Source organism: Lemur catta, chromosome X (assembly GCF_020740605.2).
Source record: "Lemur catta isolate mLemCat1 chromosome X, mLemCat1.pri, whole genome shotgun sequence".
Lineage (NCBI taxonomy): Eukaryota > Metazoa > Chordata > Mammalia > Primates > Lemuridae > Lemur > Lemur catta.
Genome location: NC_059155.1, coordinates 47917019 through 47942683, shown reverse-complemented (window position 1 = coordinate 47942683; position 25665 = coordinate 47917019). Strand labels below are relative to the sequence as shown.

General features: G+C 37.0%; 1 protein-coding gene across 2 annotated transcripts in view; it reads right to left on the bottom strand.

The window, feature by feature from the left end:
- Positions 1–25665, bottom strand: part of TEX11 (testis expressed 11) — a 278253-nt gene that overhangs the window by 110242 nt on the left and 142346 nt on the right. For both annotated transcript variants that reach the window (XM_045538676.1, XM_045538677.1), the window contains 2 exons: positions 6605–6756; positions 4008–4093 (listed from right to left, as the gene is read on the bottom strand). In XM_045538676.1, the coding sequence (XP_045394632.1) occupies positions 4008–4093; positions 6605–6756 (238 nt within the window). The remainder of the gene's footprint in view (positions 1–4007; positions 4094–6604; positions 6757–25665) is intronic.

Here is a 25665-nt window from a genome sequence, read left to right as displayed (position 1 = left end):
AAGGGTCTTCTGGAGTCTGCTTGGTACTTTATTTTACTGTGGCTGACCTGGCACCCAAGTTGCAAGACAAAGTCCTCATATCTTTTATATATATTCATGTAATTACTATTCCCAGTGTTCTTTACTCCTTTGTACAGATCCATATTTCCAGCTCATATCACTTTCCTTCTACTTGAAGGCCTTACTCGTAGCATGGATCTCTTAGTGATGAATTACTTTAGCTTTTGAATGGCTGTTAGAGTATTTTGCTTTCATATTTTAAAAATGCATTTTATTGTGTTAAAAATATGTAACACAAAATTAATCATCTTAACCATTTTTGAGTGCACAGTTCACTAGTGTTAAGTAGATTCACATTATTATGCAACCAATCTCCAGAAGTTTTTCATATTGTAAAACAGAAATTCTATATCCATTAAGTACTTTCCATTTTTTCCTACTCCCAGCCCCTGTCAACCACCATTCTACTTTCTTTATCCATTAATTTGAATACTCTAGGTACCTCTTACAAGTGGAAACAGAGTATTGATTTTTGTGGCAGGCTTACTTCACTTAGCATAATGTCCTCAAGGCTCATCCATGTTGTACCATGTATTACAATTCTTTCCTTTTTAAGGCTAAATAATATTCCATGGTATGGGTATGCCACATTTTGTTTATCCATTCATCTACTGGTGGAACTTGACTTGTTTCCACTTTTTCGCTATCACGTATAGTGCTGCTATGAATGTGGGTGTGCAAACATCTCTTTAAGATCCTGCTTTTAATCTACCCAAAAGAACAAAAGGCATTCTATAAAAAAGACATCTGCACTAGAATGTTTATAGAAGCACAATTCACAATTGCAAAGATGTGGAAACAACCCAAGTGCCCATCAATACATGAGTGGATTAATAAAATATGGTATATGTATACCATGGAGTTCTATTCGGCCACAAAAAAACAATGGTGAGCTAGCACCTCTTGTATTATCCCAGATAGAGCTGCAGCCCATTCTACTAAGTGAAGTAGCACAAGAATGGAAAAACAAGGACCACATGTACTCACTATCAAATTGGTATTAACTGACCAACACTTAAGTACACATACAGTAATAACATTTATCGGGTGTCAGGCAGATGGGAGTGGGCAGGAGGGGATGGGTATATTCGCACCTAGTGGGTGCAGCACACACTGTCTGGTGGGTGGACACACCTGAAGCTCTGACTCAGGTGGGGCAAAGGCAACATATGTAACCTAAACATTTGTACCCCTGTAATATGCTGACATTTAAAAAAAAAATTTAAAAAGATCCTGCTTTTAATTCTTTTGGATATATAACCAGAAATAGAATTCCTAGATCATATGGTAATTATATTTTAATTACTTGAGAAACTGCCACACTGTTTTCCATATTAGCTGTACAATTTTTCGTTCCCATCAACTACTTTCATTTTTAAACAATATCTGTGCTGGGTATAGAATTCTAGGTTGACAGGTTTTTTTCTTTCATTATTTTAAAGACGTTGCTCCACTGAGTTCCTGCTTGCATTGTTTCCAATAAGAAATCTGATGTTCTTGATTTATTTCTCTGTATGTAGGCTGTCATTTTTCTCTGGCTGCTTTTAAGATATTCTCTATTTCTGGTTTTGAACAATTTGATGATTATGTGCCTTGTTGTTGTTTTATTTGGGGTCTGTTAACATTTTTGAATCTGTGGGTTTAGAGATTTTATTAAGTTTTGAAGGTTTTTCACCATCATTTCTTCAAATATTTATTTTCTTCCTCTTCATTTGGGAGTCCCAGTTGCCCACATATTAAGCTACCTAAAGTTGTCCCTCATCTCAACTCATGCTCTTTTAATTTTTTAAGGTTTTTTTCTGTGTGTTTCATTTTGGATAGCTTTTTTGCTATGACTTCAGGTTCACTGATCTTTTGTTCCACAATGTTTAATCTGATATTAATACTATCCAATATATTTTGCATCCTAGACATTATAGTTTTCATCTCTAGAAGTTTAATTTGGATCTTTATATAGCTTCTATGCCTCTACTTAACTTTTTAAATGTATGGAATACAATTATAAGAGGTATTTTAATGTTCTTTTCTGTTCATGCTAACTTCTATGTCAGTTCTGGGTCAGTTTCAATTGATTGCTTATTCTCCTCATCATAGGTTGTGTTTCTCTGCCTATTTGCATACTTGGTAATTTTTCATTAGATGACAGACATTGTGAACATTATCAGGTTGGGTGCTGTAGTTTTGTATTCCTATAAATATTGTTGAGCTCTGCTCTGGGAAGCAATTAAGCTCCTTGGAATCAATTTGATGCTTTCACATTATACTTTTATAATTTTTAGGTGGGTCTGGAGCATGGCTCAGTGTAGGAATAATTAATCCCCATTTCTGAGACAAGACCTTTCTGAGTTTTCTACACAATGCTCCATGAGTTAGAGGTTTTGCAGTCTGAGAGGTAAGAACAAGCTGTATTCCCAGCCCCATGTGAGTCCTGGCACTGTTTCCTCTAATATTTATTCTTAGATGGTTATTCCCCCAGCTTTAGTTAATTTTGTTTCATGTATGTCCTTTTTAGTACTCTGCTAAAAACTGGAGGAAGACCTTCTAATCACTAGGTTTCTCTCTCTGTGCTATGCAATCTTTTTTGATACCCTGTCCTGTGAACTCTAGCTGCCTTGGTCTCCCTCAACCCTTAGCTCTGTCTCCTCAGATCAAGATGCCTGCCAAGCTCCACTTCAGTTCCCCTTCCTGTGCTATAGCCTGGAAACTCAAGGCAGTAAGCTGCACAATTGCAGTGCTCACCTTATTTCTTATCTCTGAGGGATCATTCTCTTTCATTGCCTCATGTTCAGTGTCATTAAAAACCATTCTTTTACCTTTCATGTATTTTGCCTCATTTTTGTTTGGAGGAGGTGTTGTTCAAGCAGGGACATAAACCAGTCCCCGTTACTACATATTGATTGATAGTAGAAATGCACCACAACTATTTTTTAATAGTACATCCCATTTGATTTCTATACATAGACACATAAATGTACACAAAGATTAGAAGGAAATATACCAAAATTTTAAGAGTGATCAGATTATGAATGACTGTTCTTTGCTTTTTATTTTTAAAAAGCTTATCTTTAGTTTCAAATTTTTCTGTCAGAAATCTGTTTTGTTTTGCAAAGTTGTTTTTGTATTTTTTTAATTGCACCACAACTTTTTCTTTATTGAGACAGGGTCTTGCCATGTTGCCCAGGCTGGTCTAGAGCTCCTGGGCTCAAGCAGTCCTCCTGCCTCAGCCTTTCAAGTAGCTGAGATTACAGGCACAGGCTACCATACCTGGCTGAACCACAACTTTTTATTCTTTATTTTTTATTTTTGAGACAGAGTCTCACTCTGTTGTCTGGGCTAGAGTACCATGGCATCAGCCTAGCTCACAGCAACCTCAAACTCCTGGGCTCAAGCGATCTTCCTGTGTCAGCCTCCCTAGTAGCTGGGACTACAGGCAAGCGCCACCATGCTTGGCTAATTTTTCTATATATATTTTTGCTGTCCATATAATTTCTTTCTATTTTTAGTAGAGACAGGGTCTCACTCTTGCTCAGGCTTGTCTCGAACTCCTGAGCTCAAACAATCCACCCACCTCAGCCTCCCAGAGTGCTAGGATTACAGGCATGAGCCACCATGCCCAGCCTGAACCACAACTTTTTAAAGGGAATAAAAACCCTCTGAATTTCTCCACCCTCAGGTTAAAATAAATTACATTCCTATATCTTAATATCAAAGATGATATTTCCCTATACTGTAAGCTTCCATGGGGAGGAACCATGTGTTATTGTTTTTTAATAAACTTTTGTACAATGCTCATTAACACTTTATATTATGAATTTTAATAAATATATAATATCCAAACAGAGAGAGATTATTAAAGTATTTGATGCTCTATGATTTTTATAGTGAACACATTATTTTTGGTGCAGCAGAGAAAGAATATAAAGAATGAAAATAGATTATTCTCAAACCTCAAAACTTTTGGCAGCTTTTTCCCACAGAATCTGGTGTAACCACTCTACTAATACTGTGGTCAGTTGTTTTCCTGTTTGGTGACCTAAAGAAAAAAAACAAAGTTCTGAAAAAAAGAACCTAGATCTATTACATTAAATAAAGAGTGCTAACTATACTCAGAATCTATAATCTTTAAGTAATGGCTACAAAAACAACCACATTCAGACAGGTTTTCATCATCAGTTTTAGGTTTACTACTGTAATTGATTATATAATACAATCAGAGTTTGCTAGAATCACCGTAATTCTCCTATCAATCGGTGATAGTTTTCCAGCTTAGTCTCTTTTAAACTTATTTTCCATGTTCCAAATTTGATCATCATCTGGTGCCTTAATAAGGTTATTGTGAATAAGCAGACAGCAATGCCAGAAATCATTAATAAGAAGTGTTTATCCTATTCTGTACTAAATAGATCAGATCAAGTTCACAAGAAAGGCCAATTATACCTTAAAGCCTTTGTAAAATACTTTAAGCCCACGCTTACACATAAACTTTATTACTTTAAATCGTAACTTGTGTCTGATTGTTTTTGGTCTAGACATTTACTGAGTTCAAATACATTAGCACATTAAGGTAAAGTTTAAACTATAATAGAATTCTATACTTCCTTCCCTTATGCCCCTTTCACATAAAATATCAATTTCCACAAAAGTCTTGATTAGAACGTTAAGAATCTCTGACCCCTTAGCCCAGTCAGCAAATGTAGTTTGTTCCATGACTTAGGTAAAAATACTCAAATGAGAGTAAACAGCTACTAAATGTATCTACTTAAAATATTACGATGCTTTGAAATTATAAGTGTATAATTAGATATCACAATAAAACTTCGTCTAACTGGGCTTTTAGGAAAAGAAGTTATTCTGTATAATCAAGTTTTCTAGTTAGCCGACGGGTTTTTTAAACATAAAACTTTTTTTATTTAAACAGTCTAAATCTTTTCATGAAAGTTCTTAAATTTTCTATAAATTGCACATAATTCCTAGTTTTCTTAAGCACAATTTAAACTTTTCTTGGCCATTCAAGTTCAACAAGTTGTTACAATAGTAACAACTATTGTACTTTATTGCACTATTAATAAATTATAATGATGCCTTTGGGGGTTGTTATATAGTACAGATTGCTGTGTTTTTAAAAATAATATATGAAGCTGTTTTATATAATTTGTAGAGTTTTTTCCTCCCTATGGTCAGGCTACCTGTGTATTTCCCTGTAGACACTTTTGCTTTTTCAAATATGCTACCATTAAAATGCTAAAAGTAGGAAAACCAGATAACCAAGGTTATCAAAACTGGGTCTAAATATAGTTGGGTTCTTAGTGAAGGTCTAGAGCAGGGGTGGGGAACCTGTGGCCTTCTGATTTCAAGATTGTTCATTCTTAAGCACTAAAGGAAGCAAGAAAAGCTTCATCTTTCTCTGCTGCACCCCTTTAAATAAAAGTATTTGTTCTGTAAAATTTGGATTCAGTCAAAGGGCCGCACTCAAGGATCCGGAAGACCACATGTGGCCCCAGGGCCACAGGTTCCCCAGACTCTGGAGGGAAGGGGTCATCAGTAAAATATGGTTCATAGAATCTGGAGTTCATTAGCCAAATGCATTCCTTTTAAAACATATCAATCAATGACTTTGTTTCCATAAAAACATGATACATACTATAAAAATTCAAGCCATATGGTAAAGTGTAAAGAAGAAAGCAACACATCACCTAAAATGCCACCACTCAAAATAAACCCCAGTGATAACATTTAGTGAATATCATTCCAGTTATATTTCTGTACATGTGTAGCATTGGAAGGATGAGGTGGTAGAGAGAATTTTCTAATAAAGGGATCATACTATCTGTATTCTTTAGGGTACACAGGTCTGCAGAGAGGTAGAGGAGCAGGGAATGCTGAGCAGATTTGGTTCCACATCTCTGGTTTAACCAGAGAAACTCTAATCTATTTTATTCAGGGTGAAGTTCATATAAGATTGCATCACAAAAGGATGTTGCTGCTAAAAAGAAGTTTAAAAGCTAGGAATTTAGCTGAACATGGTGGCCCACATCTGTAGTCCCAGCTACTTGGGAGCTCAGCCAAGAGCATCCCTTGACTCAGGAGTTCAAGGCCAGCCTGGGCAACATAATGAGACCTCATCTCTTAAAAAAAAACATTGTTAACCCAAGGAATTTAGTTCACAATCCTCATTTTATAGTTGGAAAAAAAAAACCAAGATACAGAGATATTGACTTGCCCAAAGGCACACGTATAATTTGAGATCAAACTTGTAGACATGAATTTAGGCTTGTAACCTCACAATTTTCCACTACACATGAACTTTAAGCTCAGAGGTTTGTCTGTTTTTGTTGATGTTTTGTTCTTTTTGCTTAGTTTCTCATTCCAGCTTGCCCAATTTCTGGGATCTGGACAGGTGAAGTGTTGCTACTGAAGACCATGAGGGAGGAAAAAAAGTGGGTGAAATCTGTTGACCTGAGGATTATGCTACTGTTCTGACATCTATCTTAGAATTATATCCAGATTAACACCTTTCTAAAACACCTGCAAAAATCCTACTGACCTAAAATGATTTCTTCAATCTTCTCCTTGGCAAGTAGTTCTTCCTTCTTTTGTAAAAGCATGTCAATGTGGAGCAGCAGAGCTTTTCCAATGTTTTCTGATGACTTAAAATGTTCACAGATAATCTTCAGGAAATAAAACCCAACAGATTCTCTGTTCAAGAAGACACAATTTTAAGCAATATGAATAGACAAACTGGTTTTTGATCAATGGGACTAAAATGTATTTCATTGTGAGCAAAACAAACCAGATGAAAGTATTTCTCAGGTAATGTTATGAAATGTTTAAATAAGTCTATTTATCATCAATAAATCATTTAATTTCAGTTTAATTAAGCCATAAACACTTTATTTTCATGAATACCTATAATCAGATGATCATTTATCTCCTAATATCTAATTTATGCTTTTCTCCAAGAACTGATGCCAAGTTTTAAAAATTGGTTACTGAGATACAGTGAAGTTACATGAATAGACATGAGGTATGTATTAATTCCCTCTGTCAACAACTCTTTTCCCAAGGTGATCTACAGATTTACTGGAATCCTTATTCAACTCTTTTTTTTTGAGACAGAGTCTCACTCTGTTGCCCAGGCTAGAGTGCCATGGCATCAGCCTAGCTCACAGTAACCTCAAACTCCTGGGCTCAAGCAATCCTCCTGCCTCAGCCTCCCAAGTAGCTGGGACTACAGGCATGCACCACCATGCCTGGATAATTTTTTCTATATATATTTTTAGTTGTCCATATAATTTCTTTCTATTTTTAGTAGAGATGGGGTCTCGCTCTTGCTCAGGCTGGTCTCGAACTCCTGAGCTCAAATGATCCACCCGCCTCGGCCTCCCAGAGCTTATTAAATTCTTAATAGCATTTTCTGCAGAAATATAAAAATCCATCCTAAAATTCAAATGGAATCTCAAGGGACCCTGAAAAGCCAAAATAATCCTGAAACAAAGAACAAATTTGGAGAACACTTCCTGATTTCAAAATTTATCATACTGTGGGAAATGTGTGGAACTGGCATAAAGATAGACATATAGACCAACAGAATGGAATAAAGAACCAGAAATAAATTGTGGCATATATGATCAAATTATTTGTGATAGCTCCTGGGGAAAATGACAGATTAGCAGTGACCTCCTGGCTCTCTGCTCCCAGAGAGGGAGGTGAGGAACTCGGACTGCTACACATTAGTGGATCGCTCCCCAAGAGAAACAGCGTGGGACAAGCCACGAAGGAAAAAAAAAAGGTAAATGGGAGATACGATCGCAAAGTCTGCAGAATGCGACATAAACAATAGAGAACAGAGCGTGGGACGGCTGCGCCTGCCCGGCCAGCCAGTGCAGTGGGATCTGACCCACAGGAGGACGCCCAGCTCCTCCACTGACCTCCACACCCACTCAGACAGGGACACGCCTGAAGTCGGTACAAAGTCGTGGCATGGGACGAGGGGCTCTGTGGAGAGGGGACAATAGCAGAAAACATTTTGAACTCCCCAGTGCTCTGTGCTAGGACTGCACTGGGTGGGAGAGGGACTGGTCTGAGTTGTCACTTCTTGCAACCATGCTAGGCAGTTTGGAGACAGGCACCTCACCTCTGGTGGTCAGCAGGACCAGAACAAAGGAGGTGAATGCTGAAAAGGGGGCTCTGCCCCTGTAAACTGCTGCCGTTTAGGCAGGCACAGAAAGAGCAGGACCCCTCTGCCAGACAGACATGAGACTGCACGACTGTGATGCACAGGGGCAGCTAAAGGCCTGTTGATTCAGCTCACTGAACGGGCATCTGCCAACTCCTGAGCGGTGACCCCTAACATTAGCTCTCCACAGATGAGCATTCACCATTTTGGGGTCCACAACCCAGAGACGCTGCAGCACCCTGCAGTTTGGGGCAGCACCCCTCCCCCAGCCTGGGGATTTTCACGCTGGGTGCTGTTCTTGGACATAAACAGAAGCTACTAAAGCCACTTTCTCTGTGTGGCTGGCATGAATCCGAGGGACTTTGGTGCTGAAAAATAGTCCATGACCTGGTGATTCAGCTAGCTGGGTCTGTGTCAGTGGGAGAATCTTGAGCGCTTCCCTCCAATGCTAATTCTCCAGGTGTGGGAGGTCACCATCTGCAGGATCCCCAGATGCTGGGGCGCATGGCAGTCTCCGGCAACACCCCTCCCCCAGCCCAGCGACTTTCACACCCAGAGCGGAGGGCTCCACCCTTGGAATTGGGGAGAAGCAAAAAAAGCTGCTTTCTCTGCCTGACTGGTGTGGGTCTGTAGGGCCTTGGCAATGAACAATAATTGGCAGCCCGTTGATTCGGCCCACTGGACTGGCTTAGGTCATCTAGTAAGAACATAACTCTAGGGCTTACTTTCCATGTCCCGGCGGCTGCCAGCAGTGGGGTTTGTGGACAGGGAACGAAAATCCTAGCGAGAGACTTCAGCAATTGCACCAATTGACGCCACCCACCAGGAGCAGCCTAGGTGAAAGAGCCCTGGATAACATATTAGCCACCTCCCTAGCGGCAGATAAGCAACCATAGAAACACACACACTTAGGCTTGCAGGCACCAGCTGCAATCTGTCTTGCCCTTTCCCCCACCTTAAGGGGGAACAGCATCCAAGTAACCCTTGGGAGTGGCAAGAGCCCTCCTAAAGATCAGGGCATTCGTATTCCTCATCTGGGGGACCAGAGACTAACACAGAGGCATCAGATTACTTCAATAACTGGCTCCTCCATGCCAACTACAATCAATGACAGAGAGGGTAACTCCATAGCTTAACACAGTGCCTTCTATATCAAGCTATTAGAGGGCAGTGGAATCATATGCACAAGTGAGATCCACCACCTGGAAGCTTAAGCTGGTGGACCAAACTCACTAATCTCCATTGGCAAGAGGTGAAGATAACAGGTCAGACATAGCCCAACTTGCTAAAATACTTCTAAGGCAATACAATACCAGTGTGCCTCTTCCCACCACTGTCAAGGAACGTCCCTTTGGGGACTTGGAGATAGGGCCATAAATCAGTCCTAGCACCCCAGTTCTCGATCAAGTAGCCTGAAGAGAAAGAACCAGTGAAAGAATGCAGGAAACATGAAAGATCAGAGAGAAAAGTCATCCCCAAAAGAAATCATTAGATCCTCAACAACCAATACCAATTTAAATGAAAAGACTAAAATGATGGAAGAAGAATTTCAAATATGGATTGTAAGAAAACTCAGTGGAATTGAAGAGAAAATAGAAACTCAACACAAAGAAGCCATAAGAACAATACAGGAAATGAAGGAAAAACTCTCTAAAGAAATTGAAATATTACAAAAGAACCAAACAGAAATACTGGAAATTAAAGAGGCATTCAAGGAACTACAAAACACAGCAGAAAGCCTTAAGAATAGAATGGATCATGCAGACGAAAGAATCTCAGAGCTTGAGGATAATACCTATGTGCTAAACAAATCAGATGAAGAAAAAGAACACAGAAGCAAGAGACAAGAACAAAACATACAAAAAATGTGGGATTATGTAAAGAAACCAAGCATAAGAACTATAGGCATCCCAGAAGGAGAAGAAGAAAATACACAATGGCTGGATAATATATTTCTTGGAATACTGGAGGAAAATATGCCTGGCCTGGTCAGAAATCTAGATATCCAGATACAACAAGAACACAGAACTCCTGGGAGACTTGACATGAAAAGGCAATCACCACATCACACATCATGTAATTATTATGCTGGTAAAAGTAAACACAAAAGAGGCAGTCCTTAGAGCAGGAAGACTAAAACAGCAGATAACCTACAAAGGAAAACCTATCAGACTAACTGTAGATTTCTCAACTGAAATCTTACAAGCCAGAAGGGACTGGGGACCCATCAAAAATCTTCTAAAACAGAATAATGGCTAACCTAGAATTCTTTACCTGGCAAAACTAAGCTTCATCTATGAGGGAGAAATAAAGACTGTCCTAGACAAGCAATCACTGATGGAATTTGTGAAGACCAGACCTGCTCTGCAGGAAGAACTCAGACCTGCATTATACACTGAACAGTGCAATAAACACCCACCAAAGTAAAATCACTCGAGAGTTAAAGTCCAGAACCTGGATTCCACAATGGCTCAAGAGGTAAAACAGAACAATAAGAATTTACCCAACAATATGAACAGGAATCTACCCCAAATATGAATTCTCTCAAAAAATGTGAATGCCTTAAATTGTCCTCTGAAGAAACATAGACTGGCTAAGTGGATAAAAAATCACAAACCAAGTATCTGTTGTCTCCGGGAAATGCATCTACCCACAAAGACACTTTCAGACTCAAGGTCAAAGGTTGGAAAACAAACTTCTACACAAATGGAAGCCAAAAGAAAGTGGGGGTAGCTATTCTTATTTCAGATAACACAAATTTTAAAATAGCAAAAGTAAAGAAAGACAAAGATGGTCACTCTATAATGGTGAAAGGAAAAATCCAACAAGAAGACATAACAATTCTTAATATTTATGCACCCAACACAGGAGGACCCAGATACATAAAGCAAACCCTGTTTGATCTAAATAGCATGATAAACAGTAATGTCAAAGTAGCTGGGGATTTCAACACCCCACTGACATAACTGGACAGAACCTCCAAGCAGAAAATAGGCAAAGAAACAATGGACTTAAACAGAGCTCTAGAACAATGGGTCTAACAGACATCTATAGAACATTCCACCTAAATAAAGACAAATATACATTCTTCTCATCAGCTCATGGAACTTTCCCCCAAATCGATCACATCCTAGGCCACAAATCAGACCTCAACAAATTTTAAAAAATAGAAACTATACCATGTATCTTCTCAGACCATAGTGGTATAAAATTAGAGATCAATTCCAACAGAAATACTCACCATTTCACAAAGTCATGGAAACTTAAGAATCTATTGCTGAATGACTATTGAGTCAAGGAGGAAATCTAGGTGGAAATGAAAAGATTATTCAAACTAAATTATAATGGGGACACAACTTATCAAAACCTGTGGGATACAGAAAAAGCATTCCTGAGAGGAAAACTAATAGCATTAAATGCTCACATCCAAAAGACAGAAAGCTCACAAATCAACAGACTAATAAACCATCTCCAGGAACTGCAAAAGGAAGAGCAAATTCATTCTTAACCTAGCAGAAGAACAGAAATAACTAAGATCAGAGAAGAATTAAATGAAATTGAGAATAAAGGAACTATACAGAAGATCAATAAAACCAAAATTTGGTTTTTCAGAAAGATAAACAAAATTGATAGCCCTCTTCCTAGATTGACAAGAACTAAAAAGGAAAGGACTCTAATAAACTCAATCAGAAATGAAAAAAGAGAGGTCACTACAGACATCATGGAAATACAAAACATTATCCTTGAATACAATAAAAATCTATATGCCCCAAAACTACATAATGTGGAAAAAATGGACAATTTCTTGGAAACACACAACCTCCCTAAGCTCAATCAGGAGGAAATATAATTCCTGAATAGACCAATATCAAGCACAGAAATTGGAGCAGCATTTAAAAATCTTTCAACAAAAAAAAGGCCTGGACTAGATTTACACCTGAATTTTACCAAACCTACAAAGAAGAACTCATACCTATACTGCAGAAATATTTCACAACATTGAGAAGGATGGAATCCTCCCCAGCTCATTCTACAAAGCCAATATCACCTTAATACCAAAGCCAGGAAGGGACACAATAAAAAAAGAAAACTACAGACCAATATCCATCATGAATATAGATGCAAAAATCCTCAACATAATCTTAGGAAACAGAATGCAACAGCACATTAAAAAAAAATTCATCATGACTAGGTGGGCTTCATCCCAGAGATGCAAGTTTGGTTCAACATACGCAAGTCTATAAATGCAATTCACCATACAAATAAAAGCTAGAACAAAGACCATATGATTCTCTCAATAGATGCAGAAAAAGCATTTGACAAAATCCAGCACACCTTTACGATAAAAATTCTTAACAAAATAGGCATAGATGGGACATACCTTAAAATTATTAATGCCATATACAATAAACCCACAGCCAATATCATATTGACTGAGGGAAAATTGAAAACATTCCCACTTAGAACAGGACCCAGACAAGGCTGCCCACTATCTCCGCTTCTATTCAACATAGTGCTGGAAGTCCAGAGCGATCAGACAAAAGAGGGGAATTAAGGGTGTCTGAATGGGGGCAGAAGAGGTCAAACTCTCACTCTTTGCTGACAATATGACATTATATCTAGAAAATCCCAAGATTCAACCAAGAGACTCCTAGAATTGATAAATGAAGTCAGTAAAGTCTCAGGATACAAAATTAATGCACACAAATCAGTAGCATTCATATACGCCAATAACAGTAAAGCCGAAAATCAAATCAAATACGCAACACCTTTCATAATAGCATCAAAGAAAATTAAATATTTAGGAATATATTTAATGAAGGAGGTGAAAGACATATATATGGAGAACTATGAAACACTGAGAAAAGAAATTGTAGAAAATGTAAATAGATGAAAGTCCCTACCATGCTCATGGATTGGCAGAATCAAGATTGTTAGGCCGGGCGCGGTGGCTCACACCTGTAACCCTAGCACTCTGGGAGGCCGAGGCAGGTGGATCGCTGGAGGTCAGGAGTTCGAGACCAGCCTGAGTGAGACTCTGTCATACTAAAAATAGAAATAAAAATTATCTGGACAACTAAAAATATATATAGAAAAAATTAGCCAGGCATGGTGGTGCATGCCTGTAGTCCCAGCTACCCGAGAGGCTGAGGCAGGAGGATTGCTTGAGTCCAGGAGTTTGAGGTTGCTGTGAGCTAGGCTGACGCCACAACACTCACTCTAGCCCGAGCAACAAAGTGAGACTCTGTCTCAAAAAAAAAAAAAAAAAAAAGATTGTTAAAATGTCCACACTACCTAAAGTGATCTACAGAATTAATGCAATCCCCATCAAAACACCATCATGATTCTTTACAGATTTAGAAAAAATAATTCTACACTGCATATGGAATCACAGAAGGTCTCATATAGCCAAAGCATCCTTAAGCAATCTTAAACAAAAAGAGCAAATTGGGAGGCATCAATCTACCAGACTTCAAGCTACAATACAAGGCCAAAGTAACCAAAACAGCATGGTACTGGCACAAGAACAGAGATATAGACCTTTGGAACAGGACTGAGAACCCAGACATAAAACCATCCTCATATTGTCATCTAATCTTCGACAAAGCATACAAAAATATACATTTGGGAAAAGAATCTATTCAATAAATGGTGCTGGGAAAACTGGATAACCAAATGCAGATGATTGAAACTGGATCCCCATCTCTCACCTCTTACAAAAATCAATTCACGATGGATAACAGACTTAAACCTAAGGCATGAAACCTTAAAAATTCTGGAAGAAAATGTTAGAAAAACTCCTTTAGACATCGGCCTAGGCAAATAATTTGTGAAGAAGACCCCCAAAGCAATTACAGCAGCAACAAAAATCAATAAATGGGACCTGATCAAATTAAAAAGCTTCTGCACAGCCAAGGAAATTATCATTAGAGCAAATAGAAAACCTACAGAATGGGAGAAAATATTTGCTTTCTACACATCTGAGAAATGGCTGATAACAAGAATCTATATAGAACTTAAGAAAATCAACAAGAAAAAAATCAAACAACCCCGTCAAGAAATGTGCAAAGGACATGAACAGAAACTTTTCAAGAAAAGACAGAATAATGGCCAGCAAACATATTAAAAAGTTCTCAACAACTCTAATCATTAAGGAAATGCACATCAAAACCACAATGAGGTATCACCTAACTCCAGTGAGAATGGCCCTTATCAAAAAGTCCCAAAACAACAAATGCTGGCGTGGATATGCAGAGATTGGATCACTCTTACACTGCTGGTGGGACTGCAAATTAGTACAACCCCTATGGAAAATAATTTGGAGATACCTCAAAGAGCTAAAAATAGAACTACCATTTGATCCAGCAATCCCACTACTAGGCATCTATCCAAAGGAAAAAAAGACATTCTATAATAAAGGCATCTGCACTCTAATGTTTATAGCAGCACAATTCACAATTGTAAAGATGTGAAAACAACCCAAGTGCCCATCAGTACATGAATGGATTAATAAAATGTGGTATATGTATACCATGGAATACTACTCAACTACAAACAACAATGGTGAACTAGTACTTCTTATATTAGCCTGGATAGAGCTTGAACCCATCCTTCGAAGTGAGGTATCACAAGAATGGGAGAACTTGCGCCACATGTACTCACCATCAAATTGGCACTAAGGTGCTCACATGGTAGTAATAGTCATTGGGTGCCAGTCACGTGGAGGGGGGGTGGAGGGGGCAAACTCACAACTAATGGAGGTGGAGCACAGTGTATGGGGGAAGGGCACGCTTGTGGCCCTGGCTTGGGAGAGGCAAAAGCATTACGTGTAACCAAAATGTTTGTACTCCAATAATATCCTGAAATAAAAAAAATTATTTGAGGCAAGTGTGCTAGGACAATTTAATGGGGATAGGACAGTCTTTTCAACAAATAGTGCTGCAAAAACTAGATTTCCACATGCAAAAGAATGAAATTGAACTCTTACCTTACGTCACATAAAATAATTAACTCAATGGATCAAAGACCTAAATGGGAGAACTAAAATAATTTTCTCTGTTTGCAAAACCAAGTGATCCTATATGTAGAAAACCTAAAGACTCCACCAAAAAGCTCTTAGAACTAATCAATTCAGTAAAGGTCCAAGATACAAAATCAACATACAAAAATCAGTAGTATTTCTTTACACCAACAATGAAATATCCAAAAAATAAATGAAGAAACCAATCTCATTTACAATAGCATCAAAAATATATAAAATACTTAGAAATCAATGTAACCAAGTAATTGAAAGATCTGTACACTGAAAGCTATAAAACATTGATGAAAGAAATTAAAGAAGACAAAAAATGGAAAGATACTCTGGGTTCATGGATTGGGAGAATTAATATTGTTAAAATGTCCATACTACCCAAAGTGATCCACAGATTCAAGGAAATCCCTATCAAAATTCCAATGGTATTTTTCACAGAAACAGAAAACCAATACCAAAATTTGTATGGAACCACAAAAGACCCTGGATAGCCAAACCAATCTTAAAAACGAGATTAGAGTTGGAGGCATCACACTTCCTGATTTCAAATTATACGTTACATAGTCATGTAAGATGGCAATAATAGGGGAAACTGTGTTCAGGGTATATGGAAACTCTTTGCTATCTTCTCAATTTTTTTAAATCTAAAAATAATCTAAAAAATAAAGCAGAAAACAAAAAATTTAAATGGCAAGCTTAAGCTCTAACACAGCAATAATTACATTTAATGTAAATGGTCTAAACATACCAATTAATAGAAAGAAATTGTCAGCATGAGTTTTTAACAAATGCCAAGGAAACAGTCAACAAAATGAAAAGGCAACTTACAGAATGGGAGAAAATATTTGCAAACCATATTTCCAATAAAAGGTTCATATCTAAAATATAAAAGGAACTCAATAGCAAAAAATCAAATAACTCAATTAAAAATGAGCAAAAGACTTGCATAGACATTTTCCCAAAGAAGACACATAAATAACCAAAAGTTATTAAAAAGATGCTCAACATCACTAAGCATCAGGGAAATGCAAATCAAAACCACAATGAGATTATCACCTCACACCAGTTAGGATGACTCTCATCAGAAAGTCAAAAGATAAGAAGTGTTGGTGAGGATATGGAGAAATTGGAACTCTTGTGAACCACTGGAATGTAAAATAATAAAGCACTATGGAAAACAGTATGATGGTTCCTCAAAATATTAAAAATAGAATTACCATGTGATCCAGTAATTTCAGTTCTGGGTATATACCCAAAAGAATTGAAAGCAGGGTCTCAAAGAGATATTTGTACACCTATGTTCATAGCATGATTCACATTAGGTAAAATGTGGAAGTAACCCAAGTGTCCATTGACAAATGAATGGAAAGCAAAATGCAGTTTATGTATATGCAATGGAATATTATTCAGCCTTAACATGAAAGAAATCTGTCATTTGTGACAACATGAATGAACCTGAAGGACACTATGCTAAGTTAAATAAGCCACACAGAAAGACAAATACTGCATGATCTCACTTATATGTGTAATCTAAAAAAAAAATTTAAACTCATAGTAATAGAGAGTAGAATGGTGGTTACCAGGGTCTGGGGATTGGGGAAAAAGGAGGAGATGTTGGTTAAAGGATACATATTTTCAGTTATACATTGATTAAGTTCTAGAGACCTAATGTACAGCATCATGAATATACTTAATAATAATGTAATATATACTTGAAATTTGCTAAGAGAGTAGATTTCAAGTGTTCTCTCCACACAAAAAAGTAACTACATAAAGTGATGGATATGTTAATTAGCTTGACTGTGGTAATCATTCCACAATATATAGGCATATCAAAACATCATGTTATATACCTTAAATGTATATAATTTTTATTTGTCAATTATATCTCAATAAAGCTGGGGAAAAAACCCAAATATGCCCCACCTGTAGAGTGTGTACAAGAAACCTACTTCAAAAGAACTGATATAAAAGGGTTGAAAATAAAAAGTTGGAAAAAAATATATTCCATGAAACTACTAATCAAAAGAAAGTATGTGTGGCTATATTTTTAACAGCTTTATTGGGCAAAATTGATATACAATAAAAACTGCACGTTTAATGCATATAATTTGAAAAGTTTGACATATGTGCATACCTGAGATACCATCACCATAGTCAAGGTAATAAACATATTGATCACCTCCAAAAGTTCCCTTGGGTCTCTTTGTGCTTTTGTTTTGTTTTGTTTTGTTTTTTGTTGTGGCAAGAACCCTTAACATGATATCTACTCTCTTAACAAAATTTTGAGTACATAGTACCAAACTGTTAACTTACAGATAATATGTCGTACAGTGGATCTCTAGAACTTTTTCATCTTGTGTTAACTGAAACTTTATATCCATTGAGGAACAATTCACTTTTTCTCCCTGTTCCTAGTCCCCAGCAGTCACCATTCTATTCTCTGTTTCTATTAGTTTGACTATTTTAGATATCTCATATAAGTGGAATCATGCAGTATTTGTTCTTCTGTGACTGGCTTATTTTACTTAAAATAGTGTTCTCCAGGCTCATCCATGTTGTCACAAATAATAGCATTTCCTTCTTTTTTATTTATTTACTTATTTATTTTTTGAGACAGAGTCTCACTTTGTTGCCTGGGCTAGAGTGCCGTGGCGTCAGCCTAGCTCACAGCAACCTCAAACTCCTGGGCTCAAGCAATCCTTCTGCCTCAGCCTCCCAAGTAGCTGGGACTACAGGCATGCGCCACCATGCCCGGCTAATTTTTTCTATATATTTTTAGTTGTCCAGCTAATTTCTTTCTAGTTTTAGTAGAGACAGGGTCTGGCTTTTGCTCAGGCTGATCTCAAACTCCTGAGCTCAAACAATCCACCCGCCTCAGCCTCCCAGAGTGCTAGGATTATAGGCGTGAGCCACTGCACCCAGCTTCATTTCCTTCTTTTTTAAGGTTGAATAACATTCCATTGTGTGTGTGAGAGTGTGTGTGTGTGTGTGTGTGTGTGTGTGTGTGTGATGTGTATACACCACATTTTGCTTATCTATTCATCATCCATTGATAGACACATGGGTTGCTTCCACAATTTAGGTATTGTAAATAATGCTGCAATGAACACAGGAGTGAAAATATCTCTTTGAGATCCTGCTTCCAACTCTTTTAGGTGGAATTGGTGGATCATATGGTAATTCTATTTTCAATTCTCTGAGAAACAACCATATGGTTTTCCACAGGGGCTGTACCATTCTACATTCCCACTAACAGTGTACAAGAATCCCCAGTTCTCCAAATCTGGCCAACACTTATTACCTTTTTAGAAAATAATATCCATCCTAACAGGTGTAAAGTGATAGCTCATTGTGGTTTTGATTTGCATTTCCCTGATGACTAGTGATGTTGAGTACCTTTCATATACCCCGTGGCCATTTGTATATTTTCAGAGTGGCTATATTAATATGAGATAAACTACTCTGCAGAGCAAAGAAAATTACCAAGGACAAAGAGGTACATTACATAACGATGAAAAGGTCAATCCACCAAGAAGATATAGTAATTGTAAATGTGTATGTGTGCACATGCACACACACACAGAGCTGCAAAGTATGTAAAGCACAAAGTGACAGGATTAAAAGAAAAAATAGACAAATCCAACTACTAGAATTGGAGACTTCAGCACCCCCTCTCACAAGTTTATAAAACTAAGCTTGGTGTGGTGGCACATGCCTATAATCCCAGATACTAAGGAGGCTGAGGCAAGAGGATTGAGCCTAGGAGTTCAAGGCCAGCCTGGGCAACATAGTGTAACCCTATTTAAAAAATTTATAAAACTAGACAAAAATCAACTAAGGTACATAACAACTAAATAACTCATCAAATAACAGGATCTAATTCACCTTTGAAGAAGACTTCACCAGACAACAGCAGACTACAAAATCTTTTCAAGTGTCCACAAACTATACACCAAAATATACTATGTCCTGAGAAATAGAACAAACCTCAAGAAATTTAAAAGAATTGAAATCATGCAGAATGTGTTTTCTGACAACATGGCTCAAGTAAAAATCCATAAGAGAAAGGTGACTGAGTGAAAATGAAAATACAGCATATCAAAATTTGTTGGATGCAGCGATGGCAGTGCTAAGAGGGAATTTTTTTTTAGCACTAAAGGCTTACTGTTAAAAAAGAGGAAAAGTCTCAAATAAATAATTTAAGATACCACCCTCAAGAAATTAGAAAAGGAAGAGCAAAATAAACCTAAAGCAAGCAGAAAGAAGTAAATAATAAAGATAAGAGCAGAAGTCAATAACATTTAAAGCAGAAAATAGAAAAAAAATCAATGAAACAAAAGTAAGTTATTAAATATATATATACATATACAATTGATGAACTTTTAGCAAGATTGAGGGAAAAAAAGAGAGAAGATTCAAATTACTAATATCAGGAATGCAACAGAGGGTATCATTACAGACCATGTACACATCAAAAGGATAATAAGGAAATACTATGAACAATTAAATGTGCATAAATTTGAAAAGTCAGATGAAATGGACCCATTCCCCCAAAATCACAAACTATCACAACCCCCAGTATAAAATAGATTATTTGAATAACCATGTAAATATTAGGGAAATTGAATTCATAATTTTAAATCTCCTCGGCCAGGCATGGTTACTGATGCCTGTAATCCTAGCACTCTGGGAGGCCGAGGCAGGAGGATTCCTTGAGCTCAGGAGGTAGAGACCAGCCTGAGCAAGAGTGAGACCCTGTCTCTACTAAAATAGAAAAAAAATTAGCTTGGCAACTAAAAATAGAAAAAAATAGCCAGGTGTGGTGGCACATGCCTGTAGTCCCAGCTACTAGAGAGGCTGAGACAGGAGGATCACTTGAGCCCAGGAGTTTGAGGTTACAGTGAGCTAGGCTGATGCCATGGCACTCTAGCCCGGGCAACAGAGTGAGACTCTGTCTCAAAAAATAGAAATAAGAAATAAAAAACTCCTGAAAAAGAAATTCCAGGTTGAAATGGTTTCACGGAAGCATTCTGCCAAATATTCAAAGAACTAGCACCAATTCCATACAATCTGTTCCAGAAAACAGAATAGTAGGGAACACTTCCCAATCATTTTATCAAGACAGTTTTACTAGGGTAATAAAGTCAGACAATGACCACACAAAATAAGAAAACGATATATCAATATTCCTCATGAATATAGATGCAAAGATCTTTAACAAAATATTATCAAACAGAAATATCCAATATATAAGAAAACGTATTCTGCACAGCCAAAGAAACTATCATGAGAGCAAACAGACAACTTACAGAATGGGAGAAAATATTTGCATGTTACACACCCAATAAAGGGCTGATAACTAGAATCTATATAGAACTCAGGAAAATCAGCAAGAAAAAAATCAAACAACCCGATCAAAAAGTGGGCAAAGGACATGAACAGAAACCTTTCAAAAGAAGATAGACTAAAGGCTAACAAACATATGAAAAAATGCTCAACATCTCTGATCATCAGGGAAATGCAAATCAAAACCACAATGAGATATCACTTATCTCCAGTGAGAATGGCCTTTATCAAAAAGTCCCAAAATAATAAATGTTGGCGTAGATGTGGAGAGATAGGAACACTCATACACTGCTGGTGGGACTGCAAACTAGTACAACCTCTGTAGAAAGCAATATGGCAACACCTCAAAGAGATACAAGTAGATCTACCATTTGATCCAGCAATCCCATTACTGGGCATCTACCCAAAAGAACAAAAGACATTCTATAAAAAAGACGCCTGCACTCGAATGTTTATAGCAGCACAATTCACAATTGCAAAAATGTGGAAACAACCCAAGTGCCCATCAGTACATGAGTGGATTAATAAAATGTGGTATATGTATACCATGGAGTCCTATTCAGCCACAAAAAACAATGGTGATTTAGCACCTCTTGTATTATCCTGGATAGAGCTGGAACCCATTCTACTAAGTGTAGTATCACAAGAATGGAAAAACAAGCACCACATGTACTCACCATCAAATTGGTTTTAACTGGTTTTAACTTAAGTGTACATATAGCAATAACATTAATCAGGTGTCGGGCAGATAGGAGTGGGGAGGAGGGGATGAATATATATTCATATTATAATGAGTGAGGTGCACACAACCTGGGGGATGGACATGCTTGAAGCTCTGACTCAGGTGGGGCAAGGGTAATATACATAACCTAAATATTTGTACCCCCACAATATACTGAAATAAAAAAGAAAGAAAAACATAACACCATGACCAAGTGTTTCAGGAGTACAAGGCTGGGTTAATATTTGAAAAATAATCAGTGAAATTCACCATATTAACAGGCTAAAGAAGAAACATCCCATGATCATATCATCAACTGATGCAAGAAAAGCATTTGACAAAACTCAACACCAATCCATTATTTTAAAAAACTCTCAAAAAGGATGAAATTGAGAGCCATTTCCTCAACTTAATAAAAAACATCTACAACAAATCTACGCTACCCTTATATTAAACAGTGTTTAAAAATTCACCCAACAACAGCATACACCTTCTTCTCAAGTGCACGTGTAACATTTACCAAAATATTAATAGATTATATTCCAGGCCATAAAAAAGTGTCACTAAATTCAAAAGGATTCAAATTATACAAAGTGTGTGTTCTCTAACCACAATGGAACTAAATTACAAATCAATAACAGAAAGATGTCTTAAAAATGCTCAAATATTTGGAAACTTACATACTTCCAAATAACTCATGGGTCAAATAAGAAAATAAAAAGGGAAATTCCAACATATTTTGCATTGAATTAAAATGAAAACAGAACATTTCAAAATTGGTGGGATGCTGCTAAAGTAGTACTGAGGGGAAATTAATAGCGGTAAATTCTTATATAAATAAAAAAGAAAGATCTTAACTCAATGATATTATTTTCTACCCTTACGGAACTCTTAGAATGTGAGTAAATATAACCCAAAGTAAAAGGCTGGGCGCGGTGGCTCACGCCTGTAATCCTAGCCCTCTGGGAGGCCAAGGCGGGCGGATCCTTTGAGCTCAGGAGTTCGAGACCAGCCTGAGCAAGAGCGAGACCCCGTCTCTACTAAAAATAGAAAGAAATTATACGGACAGCTAAAAATATATATAGAAAAATTAGCTGGGCATGGTGGCGCATGCCTGTAGTCCCAGCTACTTGGGAGGCTGAGGCAGGAGGATCACTTGAGCCCAGGAGTTTGAGGTTGCTGTGAGCTAGGCTGATGCCACGGCACTCTAGCCCGGGCAACAGAGTGAGACTCTGTCTCAAAAAAAAAAAAAAACCCAAAGTAAGCACAACAAAGAAATAATGACGTTGGTCTTGGCAATGACTTTTTAGATATGATACCAAAAGCACAGGCAATAAAAGAAAAAATAAACAAATAGGACTACATCAAAATAAAAAGTGTCAGCAGAGCAAAGGAAACAATCAACAAAATGAAAAGGCAACCCATGGAATGGGAGAAAATATTTTTAAACTATATATCCAATAAGAGGTTAATGTCCAAAATATATACAACTTTATACCAAAACAGCAAATAACCCAATTTAAAAATGGGCAAAGGTCCTCAATAGATACTTTTCCATTGAAGATATACAACTGGCCAATAGGTATATGAAAAAGTCCTCAACATCACTAATCATCAGGAAAATACAAATCAAAACCACAATTAAATGTCACCTCACACCAGTTAGAATGGCTATTATCAAAAAGTCAAAAGATAACAAGTATTGGTGAAGATGCAGGGGAAAAGAACACTTATACATTCTTAGTAGGGATGTAAATTGGTATAGCCATTATGGAAGGCAGTATGGAGCTTCCAAAAAAAATTAAAAATAGAACTACCATATATGATCCAGCAATCTCACTTCTGGGTATATATCTAAAGGAAAACATAATCATGATCTCAAAGACATATCTTCACTCCCAGGTTCACTGTAGTATTATTCACAATAACCAAGGTATAAAAACCTAAGCATCCATCAATGGATGAATGGATAAAAAAATATGGTATAAATATTATTCAGCCTTAAAAAGAAGGAAATCATGTCATTTGCAAAAACATGGATGAACCTGGAGGACGTTAAGGGAAATAAGCTAGACACAGAAAGACAAATACTGCATAATCTCACTTATATGTGGAATCTAAAAAAGTCAAACTCATAAAAACAGAGAGTAGAATGGTGATTATCAAGGGTGGTGGTGATGAGGGTGGGGTGGGGGGATGAGAAGATGCTGGTAAAAGGTAAAAATTTGTGGTTTTGCAGAACGAATAGGTTCTGGAGACCTAATGTACAGCATGGTGACTATAATTAATAATAATGTACACTTGAAATTTGCTAAAAGAGTATATCTTAAGTATTTTCACCACAAAAAAAGGTAACTATGTGAGATGATGGATATATTTGTTAATTAGCTTCATTGTAATCATTTCACAATGTATACATATATCAAAATATATTGTTCACCTTGAATATATACAATTTTCATCATTATACTTCAATAAAGCTGAAAAAAAGATCTTGTTTATAAAATATTGAGAGGAGTTTCTAAATCAATAGTAAGAAAACAACCTAATTTTAAAAATGAGCAAAAGACTTGAACAGGTACTTCACAAAAAGGGATACACAGACGAGCATTTTAAAAAATGCTCAAAATTATTAGTAATTATAAAAATGCAAATTAAAGCCACAATGAGATATCACTGAATATCTATTAAAAATCAAATAGGCTGACCATACTAAATGTGGGCCAGGATGTGGAGGAACTGGAACTCTCATACACTCCTGGTGAGAATATACAATGAAATGCTATAACTATTTTGGAAAACAGTTTGCCAATTTCTTGAAAATTTAAATGTATACTGCCTATCTTAGTCCATTTTGTATTGCTCTAACAGAATAATTAAGACTGGGTAATGTGTAAAGAAAAGAGGTTTATTTAGCTCACAGTTCTACAGGCTGGGATGTACAAGGGCATACCCCTGGCTTCTGGTGAGGGCTTTCGCACTGCATCATAACATGGGGGAGAAGATCAAAGGGGAATCAGACACATGCAAAGAGACAAAACCCAAGGGGTGTCTTGGCTTTATAACAACTCACTCTCATGGAAATTAATCCATACCCCGAGAACTAATCCCGTCTTGCAAGAGCAAGAACTCACTCACTACTGCAAGAACAGCACCAAGACATTCATGAGAGATCCCCTCCCATAACCCAAACACCTCCCACTAGGCCCCAGCTCCCAACATCAGATGCACTGGGGATTAAATTTTAACATGAGTTTTGCTGGGGATAAACTATATCCAAACCATAGCACTACCTACCATCCAAACCAGCCATTTCACTTCTAGGTATTTATCAAGAGAAATGAAAGCATGTCCATGCAAAGAGACATACATGAATGTTCACAGCAGCTTTACTTGTAATGGCCCCAAACTGGAAACAACCAAAATATGTATCAACAGATAAATAGGTAAACAAATTGTGGTATATCCTATACAACAGAATACTACTTGCAATAAAATAGAATAAATTGTAGATATATGCAACAACATGGATGGACCTCAGGCAATTTTCTGAGTTAAAGAAGCCAGACTAAAAACAAGAAATACTCTATGATTTCATTTACATAAAATTCTAGAAAATGCAAAGTAATCTACGGTGACATTTAGTGATCAATGGCTATCTGTTGAAGGGGGCTAAGGAGAGATTATAAAAGACCACAAGGAACCTTTTAGGGATAATAAATATGTTCATTATCCTGATTGTGATAATGGGTTCATAACTGTGTGCATGTGTGTAGCTAAAACTTGCTCAATTTTTTTTGTACACTTATTCCAAATATACGCATTGAACTGTATGTCAGCTATACCTTAATAAAGCTGTTTTTTTTAAATAACAACATAAAGGAAAATTGGGCATTTCTTTGCATAATTGCTAGAGGTGGGTGGGAAGGTGAGCTAGAATTGTCATTATAAACTTAATGCCAACTTGCACAGAAGACCCTGGAGATTGCTCTAAAGCAGTGTTGCATCTCTAAGGAATGTACTAAGTACTCATTTCCAGGTTATATTGGAATCTCTGCTCCTTGGAGTTAATTTCATAGAAGACCAAGAGTATACTTGCCAAATAGAGCAAACTGTTGAAATTTGCTATGTATTAGAAATATAGGGTATACACTTGATTCCTTAAGGGAATAAGAACTATAAATTATTATAATGCTAATAGGCATATAGACATCACTGACCTTCTGGTTTGGTAACAATGATCATTTTTCCACTTCAGGGTATGAATACTCTGTATATACAAAGTCACCTTTTCATTGAATCCTAATTTGGGGCTATATCTGAAAA